The sequence below is a fragment of the Sphaerodactylus townsendi genome, linkage group LG09, assembly GCF_021028975.2.
Source record: "Sphaerodactylus townsendi isolate TG3544 linkage group LG09, MPM_Stown_v2.3, whole genome shotgun sequence".
Taxonomy (NCBI): Eukaryota; Metazoa; Chordata; class Lepidosauria; order Squamata; family Sphaerodactylidae; genus Sphaerodactylus; species Sphaerodactylus townsendi.
In genome coordinates this window covers 14998215-15015353 of record NC_059433.1, presented here as the reverse complement: position 1 = coordinate 15015353, position 17139 = coordinate 14998215, and the positions used below count along the sequence as shown (strand labels likewise).

Here is a 17139-nt window from a genome sequence, read left to right as displayed (position 1 = left end):
AGGAAAGTCCCTCTGCACATGTACAGAGCATGTTTTCCTTCTCTACTGGAAAAACGGAGCCATCAATGTGACAGAAGTCCAAGATGAACACTCGGTCATTGAAAGGGGTGGAGTGGATTTCAGAGGAACTTTTTAAAAAAGTGTTTTTGAATCATGCTTGTTCAACAAAGCGATGTGTTTTCTGCTTCTTTTCTCCCCTATTGATTCAGAATGGCGCAAGTCTAATTTAGAATTGCACATAAGGAACCCCTGCAGGGACGGAGAGACACGGAGGCTCCTTCCCGATGGCCGCCTTTCATCTATTTGTGCTGCTTTATCTTGTCTCTTACCGAAAAACAGGAAATAAATTTAATAAATACATAAATAAATGCAGGCAGCCTTCGGCTCAAGAAGTCAGGACTTCTCTGTTCCACTTTCCAATGCAAAATTATCAAGAACATCACCAAGAATGTGGGTATTGTTTATGTTTTTCCACCCCTCAGTTGTGTTTTACTGAGCTGGGGTTAGAGAAGGCTGCTTTAATTCTCAGCACCCACTGAAAATGTTATGTGGGTTTACTCAGAAGCAAGTCTCACAGAATTCAGTGGACTTTACTCTCAGATGGTTGTGAAGAGGACTGCAGTCTGACAACTGGAGCAGATTTGGGCTTGCCGACCTCCAGGTGGCAACTGACCATCTCCTTGGATTATAAGTGGTCTCCAGGCAACATAAATCAGTTTGCCTGCAGAAAATGGCTGCTCTGGAAAGTGGACTCTATGGCTGAAGGCCTCTCATCTCCCCAAACCCTACCCTCCTCTGGTGCCACCTCCAAAATCTCTAGGTATTTCCCAACCCAGAGCCAGCAACCCTCAACTGACCCTCAGAAGATAGTGGGGGGTCCAACCCATAATGACCCCTCGACCATTCCTTATTTTAATTAGTTGGCATTTGAGACTCTGCATCAGATCAGGGCTGGGGCTGCTTGATTATACACCTTCCCCCGCCCAGCATTTTCGCCACATGAAATGGCCCATAGAACTCCTACCTGCCCCCTGCAAGCGTACATTATGCCTCTGGGCATTAACTCCATGTTCAGTGAGTTTGCTCCTAAGTGTGTACAAGACTGTCACCTGAGTGTACAATTAAAAGCATGACAAGGGGCGTAATGCCCATTGGGCAAGGTGGGCAGCTGCCCAGGCCTTTTTCACCTGTGTGGGGAGCATCAAAATGCAGTTCGGTTGCAGATTTTGGGGTATTTTAGGTGGTTTTCAGTGAACATTGGCTGGCCTGCAGGGGCGCACTGGTTTTAGGCTAGCAGCACCGAAATTTGAGGGTATTATCAGGAGACTGTCCTTATGTTACCGCCCATGTATGGTGAGGTTTGGTTCAGAGGGAGTCCAAAGTTATGGACTCCCCAAAGAGGGTGTCACCCCATCCCCATTGTTTCCAATGGGGAGCTGATAGGAGATGGGGCTACAGTTTTTTGAGGGAGTCCCATGACTTTGGACCCCTGAACCAAACTGCACCAAACAAGGGGTATCATCAGGGGCAGTCTCCTGATGAGATCCTGAAAGTTTTGAGACAATGCTTAGCAACTTCAGAAAATACCCACCCACCCCGCAACCCCCATTGATAGCAATTCAGAAAACTCAATGCAGAACAAAGATTCTTGGGCAAATTTCTGGGATGTTCCTTCAGGGGGTGCATTTTTGGACGTATCAGCACCAAAATTTCAGTATATCATCTGGAGACCATCTTGATGGGACCACCCCCCCCCCCAAGTTTTGTGCAGCTTGGTTTAGGGGGTCCAAAGTTATGGACCCTCAAAAGGGTAGCCCCCATCTCCTTAGCAAATGGGGGACCTCAAGAAAGAGGGGACCCATGGACTGCTGGAGATAATGACCTTATTAGGTGGATGCATCCCAGAAATGACTGCTGCTCGTCCTGGCCGATCTTGCCTTTCTCCAGTGCTGGCTTGGCTGATTGGTTGAGCAGGATCTGAGAAGCAAGGATTTCCCACAGCCTCCCAGTAAACATGCAGAAAGGCCTGGCCAGCAGAGTCAGAATCACCCCCACTTTATTGTGCTTTGTATTTCCTGTGGCCCTCGGAACTGCAGTGCAGAATTGCACTCAAGCTTGGAATAAATAAACGAATTCTGCGACTGCAGCATCATGCTGGATTCAGGGGCCCTCCATCCGATTTGGTCCTGGGAACTGTGTTCCCCCAGCCCCCTCTCTCAGTAGTCCTGGTTGCTGGGACCCACCTGAAGAGGCAGATGGATAATACCTCTTTCACTGACTTAAAGCAGCACACTCACTAGAGCCGTGGTGGCGAACCTTTGGCACTCCAGATGTTATGTACTACAATTCCCATCAGCCCCTGCCAGCATGGTCAATTGGCCATGCTGGCAGGGAGACTGAAAGTAGTACCTAGCATCCTGGAGAATAAAGGTTCACCACCACTGCACTAGAGCCAGTGTGGTGTAGTGGTTAAGAGCAGGTGGATTCTAATCCGGAGAACCAGGTTTGATTCCACACATGAGCAAGGGACATTTATTTGAACCAGATGTGTTTCCGCACTCCTACGTTCCTGCTGGGTGACCTTGGGCCGGACACAGTTCTTGGGAACTCTCTTAGCCCCACCTACCTCACAGGGTGTCTGTTGTGGGGAGAGGAAGGGAAAGGAGGTTGTAAGTCACCTTGAGTCTCCTTACAGGAGAGAAAGGTGGGGTATAAAGCGAAACTCCTCTTCACATTATATCAGTCACCGCTGAAATGAAAGACCTCAGCCTCAGATCCCAGAGAGCCCCTACCAGTCATAGTTGGCAATACCAGTTCTGATGGACCCCTGGTATTCAAACCAGTGCATGTCCTCCCAGTGACGGATTCAGGGAGCTTTGCTCAGACTAACTACTGTTTGCCCCCACCCAGAGGTGGGATCCAGCAGGTACTCACCAGTTCCCAAGAGTGGGTGACTAATTATTTGTGTGTGCTGAGAGGGGGTTACTAATTGGGTCCGCTTTTCCATCTCCACGCCCTCTCCTCCCTGAGAGGCATACTGCCTTTGAACGTGAAGGTTCCATATAGCAACTGCGACTAATAATGTCACTCCCTGAACTGGGTTAATTCCTTCCAGGTACTGCAATTCATTGATTCGCAGCCTTTCGTACCTTTTATCTCACCAGTCTCTATCAAAGGACCTGTGTGTTTCACCATTGCTGAGTTCAGATTTGTGTTGGGGCATTTTCTATAATGTGATGATGATTTAAAAATGACCTTGTGCAAAAAAAATGGGGGGGTTGTGGTGGGGTGGCTGCCCATGGGGGGGGCATCCAACTCAGGTTTTGCCCAGGGCTCAGGTTTGCCTAGGTACGCCTCTGCCCCCTTTGCTGAGGGGGGCTGGCGAGGGAACCTGTTACTAAAATTTTTGGATCCCACCACTGCCCCCACCCCCAAGTAACTCAAGGAAACTCCCTTGTCAGCAGCTGCTGATTCTCTCCCCACCCCCCACCCCGCCTCCACACAATTGTCTGTCAGAACTCCTAACGCGTCCTTATATCAAAGGCACAGCCAACTGTAAAAATAACACGTCAGCAGAGATGAAATAATTTCTTGGAAAAATGCAAACACCCAAGCAAACAAAACCAGATTTGTGCGCAGAGCAAGAGGCATTTTTGAATAGGATTAATGCTGCCAGAATCAAAGGACCGTCCACCCCCTTTCAGCAACGATGTAGGGGTTGCCAACACTGTGCTGGGAAATTCCTGGAGATCTGGAGTTGGAATAATATGAAGAGATGTGAAGGACCCAGGCACAGTGACCAAGAAGCAGTTAAGGAAACAAGAGAAAAGTGATTAAAAACAGGGCACATTTAATGCAAAGAAGCTGGCTAGAAAACAACACAACTCCCTAGCACAGTGGTGGCGAACCTATGGCATGGGTGTCAGAGGTGGCACTCAGAACCCTCTCTGTGGGCACGCGCAAACAGAGTGCCCCCCCCACCCCCGGCCCACATCTAGGCTGGCCTGGGCCTCTGGGCTCGATTATTAGCATTAAACCTAAGACCTAGTTTTGGAGAAGCAGTATAGGTAACCCTGTTAAGCGCTGTTAAACCCCACTGATTTTCATGCAAAGAACGAAATCGCAATCCTTTACCTGGGAGTAAGCTTGACTGCTGGCAATGGGGCTTGCTTCTGAGTAAACCCTACTAGTGTCATGATTCACCCATTGGAAAAGTTGCACAATTGCTTCAAAGCAAAGCCACTGACTACCACCAAGCTTACTCCTGAGTAACTCACACCTCGAAGCCAACCGTTTTTTTCTAAACTAAAACCTCAGTATTCAGGTTAAATTGCCGTGTTGGCACTTTGCGATAAATAGGGGGTTTTGGGTTGCTATTTGGGCACTAGGTCTCGAAAAGGTTCGCCATCACTGCCCTAGCACAACTGCCTTGCTGAGTTCCTTCTATTATTTCCGTAATTGATCCTTGTGGGCCGCTCACCTTACTGCTCAGCTTCAGGCAGTGAAAAAAATTCACATAAGTTTTTTGGGGAGAAACTCCAAAACATTGGTTTAAAAATGTGAAAGAGATGCTTTCCCATAGTCAATGCGGCATGGCTGTTTTTGAGTGACTGTAGCCGGCCAGCAGCCTTCCATGACTGGACTTCCAGGCTGATACCATCGTTTATTTCCCGGGATTCCCTAGCTTGGTGCCAGATGGAAAGGCAGGAGAAAGGGACATGCTGGATCCATCTTCCCAGTTATGCTGTGACTGGAACACTCAAGAGTTCCCTGGAGATCGGAAGACTTCCTTGTGTTTCTTACTACCCTGTACTGAGTTTCCAAGGCAAAGGGAAGGCATCTAATACCTGTCACAAAGTTCAGTGTAACCTCCACCTGCTTATTAGGGCTGCCAACTCTGGGCTGGGAAATTCCTGGAGCTTCTGGGAATGATGGGGTTTGGGGAGGGAATTCAGTGGAATATCATCATCATGGGCTCTACCCTTCAATGCAGCCATTTCTCCAAAGGAAACGATGGGCCACCTGAGACCAGCTGTAAGTCTGGGAGATCTCCAGTCTCCACCTGGAAGTTGGTAACCCTTTTTCTTATGTACTCCAAAAGCCAGGAGGCATAGCCATCTCCTTTTAGGAGATGCCAGCCACAGATGCAGGCGAAACGTCAGGAGAAAATGCTGCTAGAACCTGGCCATGCAGCCCGGGAACCACACAGCACCCCAGTGATTCCGGCCGTGAAAGCCTTCGACAATACATCTCCTTTTATTTTTATAGAATATGTAAAGTTGTGAGACTGAGAACACAATCAGCTACTCATTGCAGCCACAACCACTGCTCACTGGCCTAAGCAGACCTCATCAAGAACTGGAGTCCACCACCTGCGGTTAAGTTGCACCTCAGACAGCAGTTAAGTGCAACTGTAAAATACGGGCCTTGTAATTTGTACGTGTATTTTGCTATCACAGCTTGAACCTCTGAAGTGAACCAGCAATAGCTTGGCTTCAGCTTCCCAGACCTCAGCAGTGATTGACAATCCTTATACTACAAAATATGCACACAAAGGCCCTGGGTCATGTATAGGCCTCAACCTCTGAGAAGCCACAGCAGACTCATGTGGGACTCACCCAACTATTCCTCGTTCCACAGCAAACCCAGTGCCTTCAGGCAGGCAAACACGGGCAGTCTCAAGAACAAGCCCCGCCCCACAAGGCACCACAGCGTTCTCCATCAGCTGCTCATGTTGGACGTGGGGGGGCCACGCAGGCACCGAAAGCTCAGGTCAGAACGCCGACGACTTCTAAGCAGACTTCTCAGCCTGCATCACCAAATCAGGAGAGACTGAGGCACTGTTCACAGCAAGGTTAATTTCATTACCCGGCTTTTTAGGTGGGTCCAAACAGATTTTAGGTGGACCCAACTTGCTTAACTCCAAACCTCAGGCATACACACTGCCTCAGCTTCAGCTCATACGTTCAGGTATCTGCTACCTAAGCCACTGCCTGTTCCATGTGTTGAATTAGTGGGATGCATAAAAACATGGCCAGGTGTCTTTCATTGGAAGTCCTTTCCACTTCCATTAACATCCCCAGGCTCACTTGATAGGTTAGTGATAAGCATACTGATGCTCCCAAACCACTAACACTTCCACCCCACCTCAGAGGTGTAGCAGAGGGAAAAACCGCCGGGTGCACTGGTGCGGCCTCCGACCCCGCCCTGGAACACCCCCACCATGCCCCCACAGGGGCACGTGCCCAGTGTCACCCCCCGCCCCCTTGGAGCTACGCCTCTGCCCCACCCACAATGAACTCCTGTGTGGTCCAGCAGTTAAGAGTGTCAGGCTAGCATCCAGGAGACCCAGGTTCAAATCCCCGTTCTGACATGGAATCCTCCTGGATCATTCTGAGCCATTCACACACACTCACCTTAACTTACCTCACAGATGTTGTGAGGGTAAAAGGGAGAATAATATAAATCCACTTTGGGATCTCAGGCAGGTAAGTGAATGTTTGTCCCATCCAGCATGGTACATAACCTTAACAAAAAAGTCACTTTATAACTTGGTTAGCATCTCACATGTAGCAACTCCTCATAGATCTGCCTGCCCTTGTTTTGATTTTTTTTCCTTTTCTGTTATTTATGTTCCGGTCTTCAGATTAAGTTTGAACCGTTTCTTCAATTCACATGCATTCTCTTCTCTGATTTAACCAAAGAGGGAAGCAGTCTTCCCGTGCTTCAACAAAAGCCCTGTAAATAAATGACACCCCTTGTGTGGATATATTCTCTCCCACACCTCCTGTTCTGAAGAGTGTACCCTAAGGGAGAAACAGAGATCTGAGTACGGCACCCAGTTTAAACACACACACGTCACAATTAGCAAGTCACAGATTAAGGTGAACATCTGTGTAACCAGAAACAGTGTGAGAACAGCCACCACGCTCCAGCAATGAAGCTCAATTACCCCACATAATTTGTAATGTTTTAACCATCAGCTAATTTTTAGGGCGTTTTTAGTCTGGCCTGAACTAGACCTTCCCTTGGTTAGGAAATTATTCCCGCTCTTCTCAACTCACTTGTGAATATTTCTATCCCATGTTGTGTTGTTTAGAGTCTTGGGAGCAAGCTGTTGATGATAGTTTTTCAGCCCCCATCCGGGAAACGGGCAATTTTGCTGTCGTAAATAATTAAGTACAGTATCTGCAAACATGCTTTTCCCCCTTCTTTTTTATTGCTGTTAATTCAAGGAAAAATGCCGCATAAAATCCAATCTGTTCTAGAAATATAAGTGACCTTTCCAGTACATCACATTTCAAATATCAAAGTATATGGTAAACATACAAATAAAGAGAAGGCAACGTACCTCCTATTTACAGTACAGTATCTTAAATCATAAAATAAGCCCCTAAACTGGCAGATAATTCAGAATGCGAGTCCACTGGTGCTTTCGCACCCTCACTAAACTCAGAAGCAGTTATTTCATTTTAATATGGTCCAAGATACCCAGAGCAAATAAAATATTTTAACAAAAAAGAATTTCTATGCTAATTTTCTTTAAATTAAAAGCTCTCATCTACCCTTTAACTCCCCAATCTCAAAATATATTGGTGCTATAAATATAAATGCTATCTATGAAGAAATGTTGTAAATCAAATTTTCAAGTTTTTCTCCTTTAGCAGTTAGCTGACTGATCCTAAAATGGACTTTGTTCTGCCGCATGTGCATCTAATTTTTTTTCCAAATAAGTAAAATCTATATTTCTGCTATGAATCGTGAGGAATGCGAATACCTATGGGTACACAAATTGTGGTAATTCAGTGTTCATTTCAACAGTCAGAAGTCTTCTTCCAGATAAATTCAGTGCATTTAAGAAATCAAAAATATTACCTGGAAGCAATTTAGGATATATTGGCTTTTAGAAATAAAATACAGCAGCATTACACCTTGTGACATGACACGGACATGATCAATCTTCACACTCATTGGAGTCTTTCACATTATACTGTGATCACACAGTGGTAAGTTGTCATAAGAAAGTGACATTGCTATTTGGTAGACTGGTTCTGGTTCTAGAAATACCCAATTTGGTGCTGTAAAATACACACAGGTTTCTGTCCAGATTGGGAAAAAAGAAAATAACATTTTACATTCGAAATACGACACTGTAACAGCCTAAAGGGGAAAAGTTAAAATCAAGTCATGTTTCTTTTGTACTGACAAACTAAAGTACAAAGGTTCTCACTGCCAACTTTCATCACAAATGTGGACACACAAGCGAAGGCATTCAGACCAGGCTCCCCGTCCCATTTTGACTTAGAATCAACAGGCTTAAAAAATAAACAAACACAGAACTACAACAGAAGCAAAATTGTCCAACTTATTTCTATTTCGGAAATCGGTTTTGAAGTTCATACTGTTTTAAGCCTTCCCCATCCTATGTATTTTCATTTAGGCACATAAGAGCTATATATTTGTCAGATAATGCATACACACTGTTGAAGAGTTTTCAGTTTAATGAGAAATCAGTGGCCCCCCATCAGTTTACAGACAGAGGAACTCAGTTTACTAGAGTTATGGGCAGGCTCTATTTAAACCGCTGAGTATCCTACCCAGTCCCATGGAGACATGAAGACCCAGCCAAGGGAGGGAAAGGACACGTATCAGCAGGAGAAGGAGGAGGGGAACGGAAAGATGACTTTAGGGAGCATGACCCAGTTTCTCTTTTCAAACATATGGCTGTTCAACCAGTGTAGTCAGAGGTCGAATGACTTTCTTTAAAAAAAAATGCAGTAAACATTGCATGTGTTTTGTCTTCAGTGCAAAAGTCTATTCATTCAAATGCTCACTGGATTGATTGGCTGAGATGGCAACATGCTTTTTTGCAAGTCAGACCACGGGCAATACTGCTTTCTTCTTCCACATGAAAACAAAAGTTCATGAGCAATGGGGGAAAAAAAATGCAACAGAATATTTTTTGAAAGCACACACACGGAATCTCTCAAATCCAAAGAATCCCCCAGATTTCCCAACCTTCATTTTGGTATGTAGGCAATGTTTACTTGGTTTCAGTCAGCAGAATCCAACGTATCATTAGAAGGGGGTGGGGGAGGTGCATATCTCAATCTGTAAGTGCCTAGAACAGGAAAAAGAACTTACTGAGTCACCGCTTTCACTTAGAATAAAAGTATAAAAAGCTACAAAGAAGCAAAGTGAACATACTCTCCCAAAAGGCTATTCTACTATCCATAGGAGGCTTCTGAAGTTGTATAGCCTACCTGTAAGTTGGTATGTAAATAAAAAAGGAAGTCATTCTAAAAAACATTTCTCCAAAATGAACGTTAAAACAAATAAGAGTGCACTAGACTTGAAATTCTAAAATATTTCCACCTTTTTTGGTGACATGCTGAAATTCTGAAGCTGTGGAATCGAATAATATGTAGACAGCTTTAGAATTTCGTGGTGACCAAATTGGTATTTTCCTCTAACATTTCACAAGACAGAACTACGCCAGAAAAAGCAAAGGGAAGAAAATATTACTTTTAACATTTGCAATTACAAAACATTTAAATTTTGCAAATGACGGCACCCGTTAACTGCAATAGCTTATTCACATGTATGCACATCTATGTCCTTTGTAACAAATATCTCTGATCTACCAAGATCGAGGAGGAAGGCAACAGAATATCTAATGCATAGGTACAAACGGCCCATATTAGTTTGATCAAGCACACAACATATGAAACAAGTGTGAGCGATCATTTTAAAAGCCAAGAGGTTTTGTATCTGACTGCTTTGGGTTCCATCTCGAACAAAGACTCGCATTTTGGCAGCATAATTTCTAACAGCCAGGAAAGTATACTAAGCTAGTTCTGATTTGTTTTTTTCCTGCAGCCAAGCATGACTGGTTGTCAACAAATGCTCCCTTTGTTCTATTCGGACGATGTACCTATTTGGGCCAATTACAAACTTCTAAGTGGATATTACAGCCAATCACACAGAGTCATACAAACCACAAACAGCAGCAGGACAGGGGATCAGCAGGGTCAATAAGAGAGGTGAACTCAGAAGCAACTGTGTTGGGGGTGATGATTACCTTGTTGACCGGCCTCCATGGATGACTGCTTACAGTCCTGTGCATAGTGCCCACTAACACCACAATTATAACAGGACACATTCCCATTCTTCTTGGGCCCTGATCCATTAGCATTGGCAACTACATTTGGAGCTGGGTACACAGGATAGAACCTCCCATATCCTGCCATCTGCTGCTGCATGCCATAGTTGGTCTGGCTCCCCATGACAGGGTCATGCATCAGCCCGTTTGCGTACGGGGCCCGAGGCAAGTAGAAAGGGATTTGAGTTCCGTTAGTCTGATGTGCTTGGTTGAGGTAGCTACCATTGCAAAGCGATGGCAGAGGGAAGAAAGGTGGAACTCGGTAGACGTGTCCGTGAAGCGGGTTATGATAAAAGTAACTGTTAACTTGAAGGTTTCCGTTGGTCCCACAGCTACATCTGCGACCGCAGGACCCACAGGGCCCAGACCCCAACTGCTGTGGAGATAGCAAAGTCCCATTAGCACTAGTATTTCCAGCAGCACTGATATACGAGGTGTTGTCACTCTGTGCGGTGCTGTGTGTTAGAGCAGGGCTCGGGCTAGGGGCAGGTCCTGGCGTGTGAGTCGGTACCGCAGGAGGAACAGTAGGCTGGACCTGACTGACACACAGGCCAGGTGACGGAGATGGTGTCGAGGCAACAGTGTTCAGCACAGTCGTACTCTGATTGGGCAGCACACTGGTAGTATGAAGAGTCACTGGTACAGTAAAAGGAGCTGGTGGAAGTCCTGTCGAGATACCAGCTGCGGGAACTACCACTTTTAGGCTGGAAGGCTGAGGGATCGCTCCAGAGTTTCCCTCAACATGAGGGACCACTTGATTTAGGCCCACAACATGGGATGCAGATTTTGACACGGGATCTGTAACAGAAACTGCAGATCCGGAAAAGTTACCTGGGTTGTGGACTGGGAGAAAGGCAGTGTTTGGTGATCCAATGCTTAAATTCCCTGCTGGCTGCTGCAGTCCGCTCACGATGCAACCTTCCGATGAGGCCTGCGACGAACAGATTTTCATTCTGTGTATTGCGGGTTGTAAAGCAGGGCTAGCAGGCTGGATTGTGGATGGAAGGAACGTGGTCGGCAAAGCGGGAGAAAGAAGTTCAAGGTGTTTTTCAGATACGCCAGCGGAGCCCATCCCGACAGCTGAGTTTGCAGCAGGCTCTCTCGCTGGGGAAAGGGCAACAGAACCACCACCAACCATTCCCAAAGTTTTTCCGTCAGCAGATACACGCGGTGGAATGGCCATCTCGGGCTTCTGTGCGCCACTGTGCATCAGACAGTGCATAAAGGAAATGGGTTTGAACTGTGAACTGAGGGGATCTTCTACAATATTTCCACGTTGAGTTCTCACTGACAGACGTGCAGGTGATTTATTGACATCTTCGCTGCTATAAGCAGTAAATCTCAACACATTTTGGTTCCCAGAATCTTCAGAATTGCTGTCTGTGTCTGTGGGGAAAGAAGTCATCGTTAAGCTATTGATTTTCAAGTTTTTTTAAAATTTCCCAGTTTTACCCCCACCCCCGACTGCCGTAATAGTAGTTGAGATGTTCTACAACACTAACAAAAAAGTCAGATTGATAATCGAGTGAATTACAGCAGCTGACAATTTTTTTTAATTTCTTTCACATCTTTATGCCCTGTGCTCTCCTTAATGAGGTATTCATGGTGGTTTTCATATACCCAGACCAAAAAGAAATTAACAAGCACCACAGAAACTGGACAGATAAACTTTTCAGAAGTATTACTACTCAAGAGTACTCTGGGCCACAAAAGTAATGATCATGAGGCAAGTTGTGTTACTACTAAAATGCTTTTGAAATGCCCTGGACGGCAGTATCTTATGCATTAATTGTCCAGTGGGTGAGATATAAAATGCTGTGTACAAATATATGAGCAGTTTTAACTGCTGGAAGCAAAAAAGCTAAAATGGTTTATTGCTGAAAGTCTATTCTCCTTAAAAAGTGAAATATAAAATGTCCGATATAAAAGTTGCATCAATTCAAGAACAGCCACAATCTGTCAAATGAGCCAAGCCAGAAAAAGCTAGCTTTGTGTAAGGTGTTCCTATTACTTGCTTTCCCCAGTCAGTGTTCTTTTCTACATTCAGACAACAAAACAAGAGTAATAAAAAGGAAGAGAGTATATGGGGTTGATGGCAGAGATGCAGCCAACAGGAAGTTAGCTACCTGTTGCTCTAGAACCGTGGTGGCGAACCTTTGGCACTCCAGATGTTATGGACTACAATTCCCATCAGCCCCTGCCAGCATGGTCAATTGGCCATAACATCTGGAGTGCCAAAGGTTCACCACCACTGCTCTAGAAGGTTAGCAAAGGCAATTCACTCTGAACACAGGTGGAAGGTTAAAAAGACTGTAGAAAAGAGCAGGTTGCTCACCAATAACTTTTGTTCTTTGAGTGGTCCTCTGTGCAGTCATGCTAACAGGAATTGATCAGACACAGATTCAAATGGGAGAAACTTCTAGAGCCAAGATTAAAGGGAGTCTTCAACACTGATGGCAACACACAAGCCCAGAGAGGGCAGAACTGCACTTCCCACCAAGTTAATTTTTCTAAAGACATTGCAGGAGAGAAAAAGGAAAATGTCTGCAAGAAAGTCGGACAGGTTGTGTGACTGCACAGATGACCATCACTCAAAGAAGACAAGTGACCAGTTAGCAACCTGTTCTTCTTCATGGTCTCTGTGCATCATAATGATGGGATATGACTAGCAAGCTGACCCACTGGCTCCCACTGGAGACGGCAACATGTATATTTCATTGGAACAGGTGGTCATTACAGCTTGGCCCAAACCCATGTCCGTTTGGGCTCTTGAATGTTTGAGAAGTGGTACTGTACAAAGGTTGAAGACTGTGACCAGGTTGCTGCCTCGCAGACATCTGAGATGGGTATACCTTGAACAAAAACTGTGCAGTTTGCCATGGCCCTAGTAAAGCAACAGGTAGGGTGGGCAGGTAAATCGCTGCTTTGCCAGCTGGTAGAGAAAATGAGAGAGAAAAAGGTATCTACTTGCTTCTTTGCTGAGTGGTAAACGAAGTCACTATATAATGGCACCCAAGGACACCATCCAAACTGTTTTGGTGAGGATGCAGCAGTTCATCCACCTAAAGTCCAGGACAGGTAGCTAACTTCCTGTTGTCTGCATCTCTGCCATCAACCCCATATACTCTCCAGGGTTCTTCCTTTTTATTATTCTTGTTTTGTTGTCTCTCTTGGGCACCGTCTCTCTTGGGCAGCATGAAACTGTGGGAATAGAATCCTGTCCTCTTTTGAGAGGCTGAAGCAGGACTGATGGCATCAGTTGAAAACAGAAGAGAGACTTCCAGATGAGAAGGGAGGGCAGCCTAACCAATGAGGTGGGTGCCACGGTCAGAAACTCTATAGTGTAACTTATGCAAATAACGCTTAGGACCCAGGCATCATCAGCAGTGCATTCCTATGGTGGAAAGTAGTTGTGTAGCATGGATATGTCTAAGGGAAGCTGTCAAGAAATGCACTTGGAAGACACTGCAGTGTTGGAGAACTACAATGACAACTGTGGCTGACAGAAGGTCACCCTGGAGAAGGAAGTAGCAAAACAGCAAGAGGAAGAGATGGAGGGGAAGTCTCTGACAGGGGCAATAATAAGAGCACTGCCCTCGAGGTCAGGGACCAGGTGATAGGCCCACAGGATGCGCAGTGGACCGGAGTTCCTGAACCTCTTGAAGCCATCATCCATTCTGGAGCTGAATGGAAAGTGTTGCATGCAGGTTTGAGCTTCCATTGCTAGAACTAGAACCAACCTGATGTTATTCTCCAGCTGCAAACACTTGACATAACTATATCTAACAGGGAACCTCAGGGAAGATGCAGCACTTTAAAAGTCGATTTCTGTCCCATAAACAAGAGCAGAAAAAAAGTGGAAAAGAAAAAGGGGGGGCAGCAAAGGAGGGGAAAAAATCTGGTGTCCCCTGAGCTCCAAAGGCAAAGATTTAGGATGGAAAAAACAGAATTTCTTCACCCTCTGCCTTTTAAGTAGGAGAAAAACAGTTGAGCTCACAAAAAGGCATGGACAGAAATTCTGCATGCCTTCAAGTGTAGTGAAAGATGAAGCAAGGCCCTCGGCTCCACCCTCTGAGTAAGTGTATTACCACTAGGTAGTAGTGGTAGTGCCAAAAAATCTCCTTAAGCTTAGTTCTCAAGTTTCTCCAGTTTGAATTTGCACATACTTGACTCCACCCATCATCGTGATGCACAGAGACCACAAAGAACAATAGGAATTTTATAAGGCTAGATGCAGCATCCTATTTTCTGAAGAAATACAGCTCTTACAAAGACGATAATGACTTAGCTAGAGAGGGGCTACAGAAAGTGACACAAACATGGTAGATTTCAGAATGAGACTTTCTTTCTGCACAGGAAGGTTCCAGATTTTGAATTTATCATATTCTAATTAATGTTACCACAGTCAAAGTTTTGGAAGTTTATCCCTGATGTTTTACCATGAAAACGAATCCAAATGAAAAGAGACGAGCACTAAATAGATTCTGAATATTCCTAGTGTACCACCATCTGTGAGTGTCAAGATTATTTTAAACACACACATGCTCCACAAATACAACCTCTGTCCTTTTCTTCTTCACTTTCAAAGCTTTCCCTTCCATCATGCCGTGGACTAGAAGGAGAACTGTAACTCTCTGAAGAGGTTTCTCCACATGGGTCATGTCCAATAGTAATGTCTAAATTTGAATCTAAAAGAAATTTGATATCAGCAAGGTTATTGCCAAACACTATAAGATTACGCATTCAGCTGTGCTTCTCTGACTCTTTTACCCATAAACTAGGCATCTATCTAATGTGGCTGTATTTGACAATTAACACATGTAAATGTAGCCCCATAGCAAACATAAAACCCCTTACAGTGCTCTTCATCACTATGATACATTAGCATCCATGTCAGAGATCTAAAGAGTTACTTAAGCACAAGCAAAAAGTCGAGAATGCCCAGTGGGATTTCTACCTGATCTTCCTGTCACAGAATATAGGGTTGCATCCTACATAATTATAAAAGGAATTAGTTCACCAGAAAGATTTTGATGGCCTCCCACTTTGCACCACAGCTCCTACTGCCTCCTGAAATGCCAAACTTTCAACCAGTGGGGAGAAAATGGCAGATATTTGCCATCTGCCTGTAAAGCCAGCTCTGCCACAAGTCACACAAGTTCAAAAATGAAAAAAGGGGGATTTTTTAAGCCATGGGGGAATGGAACATTTTGAAAAACTGAGGTATATACAGTAACTTCCTTAAGAAGCCCAAGCTTACTTTTATTGCTTTATCATAAAATGGTCTGTTTCGTAAAATTGCAATATTTGGCACAGTTTTGAAATTGCAGTGCCTTTGTTAGTCTTCATGATTTCTGTTTGTAGTTTGCAGAGAATGGTGAGGAAGGACTGCTCAGCCAAATGTTGCATGTGAAGTGTACAACTGGTTGAGATGGAAGGAATGGACTAGGCAGCTGTCCTGCCTTTTGTAGAGGTGTTTGTTTCCTACCAATGGAGGTGGCACAGCCATTGCTCTGGGAGAATGACCCTCGACTCCAGGTGAATCAGTAGCTTGGCAAGCTTCTAACGGAAGCAGCCAGCTCTCAAGGCAAGCTGTGGGGAGGATGGAGGGACCCTGCAGATCCTCCTCAGGATTAGAAAAACAAGCAATACAATAGCAGTAAAGGAGGGGGAAAATAACATTCTTCAATTGGGATGTGTGTTGGAATATAACCAAGCTACCATTTTCCAGATATTTTTCCGTTATATTTGGATCTGCAGATGGTATCTGGAATTCTCCAGGGTACAGAGGTGGGTCCCGAAAATCCTGGAAACATAAAAGTTTAACTGGCAATATTGGGAGCTAGTTTTTGAAGGCTACAAGGAGTGCTTGTGTCTTCACGGGCTTGGTGTGGGCTTGCCAGATTGATTTGTCTCAGATTATGTATGTTCTTTGCTGGAGGTGCTTCATGTCAGGGTTACTTTTTCTCCCTTCAGGCTTGATCGGCTGTAGATTCTCAGGTTGTACATTGGCAAGAACGCCTGGTTTTATATGTGCTAGGCTTGCAATAGTTCCTGTTCAACTAGGCTTGGGCAATTTTGGGGTTGTACATTGACCTGGATGCTCAGGTTTCATTTTGCTGTGGATTATCAATTTTCACATTGGCTGAATTCTTTGGTTTTACATTTGCCAGGCTGACAACAACATTTCTATTCAGTGGATTTGGGTTATTTTTAGTCTGTAGATTAGCAAGATTCCTTTTTCAACATTTTAAAACATATTATTCCCTATAGGAATTGATGGAAGATGGCTAAAGGTGCCTCATTCAAAGGTCCAATTCAGTTGAAATTTGGGAGTTATTTGAAGGACTGAAAATTGCAGTTCCACTGGAATGTTAGTGCCAGTAGCTTTGAAAACCACCCTACCAGTAAGATTCAAAAAAGAATTTTTTTAAAAAAGTTTTAAAAAATGGAACCCTGAACAAAACCCACATTTGAATACTAAAGTGGTATTTGGACAGCAAGAAACCAGGGATAATGACATTTTCAGCTCCCTAATACCTGGATCAGGGGAAAAAACCCCAATTTTTGGGAGCTGCACATCCCTATTTCTGAACAAATGAGTCTCACCAAATAGGCAGCTAGTGCTTTTTGCGCATTTGGAGTGGGGAAGGTTTCCCCATCCTGCATATCAGGAAAGAAAATAAAAATGGACATCCCAAAGTAAATAGGCAGGTTACAAGTTTCAGCACAGCAGTGTATCCGCCATTTTCGCACAATCAAGGACCTCTTCCATTTCAACACACACAAAAACTTCTTTCAGCTCTGCTTTTTATTCTTGTCAAACTTCTTCAGCTTCTTACTTCGAGATGTTCCCAATTAATTTGAACTGGAGTCCAAACGAGGAGGGAAGATGCTGCTTCATATGCTTCGCTAAAAGAAGTGCAACCTAAGTGATTGCTGAGGTAACCACCACACAGGAGGCCACTAGTTCTAAG

The 17139-nt window shown here is 44.7% G+C and overlaps 1 protein-coding gene across 3 annotated transcripts in view; it reads right to left on the bottom strand.

Moving 5' to 3' along the window:
• Nucleotides 1–7197: 7197 nt before the first annotated feature.
• ZCCHC2 (zinc finger CCHC-type containing 2) overlaps nt 7198–17139 on the bottom strand; it is a 32462-nt gene continuing 22520 nt past the window's right edge. Inside the window, exons 12-14 of one of the 3 annotated variants that reach the window (XM_048507885.1) lie at nt 14722–14850; nt 10082–11548; nt 7198–9263 (exon numbers count right to left, since the gene is read on the bottom strand). In XM_048507885.1, coding sequence (XP_048363842.1) covers nt 9220–9263; nt 10082–11548; nt 14722–14850 — 1640 coding nt within the window. In that variant the 3' untranslated portion in view covers nt 7198–9219. The remainder of the gene's footprint in view (nt 9264–10081; nt 11549–14721; nt 14851–17139) is intronic. The other 2 variants (XM_048507884.1, XM_048507886.1) reach the window with 2 other exon arrangements.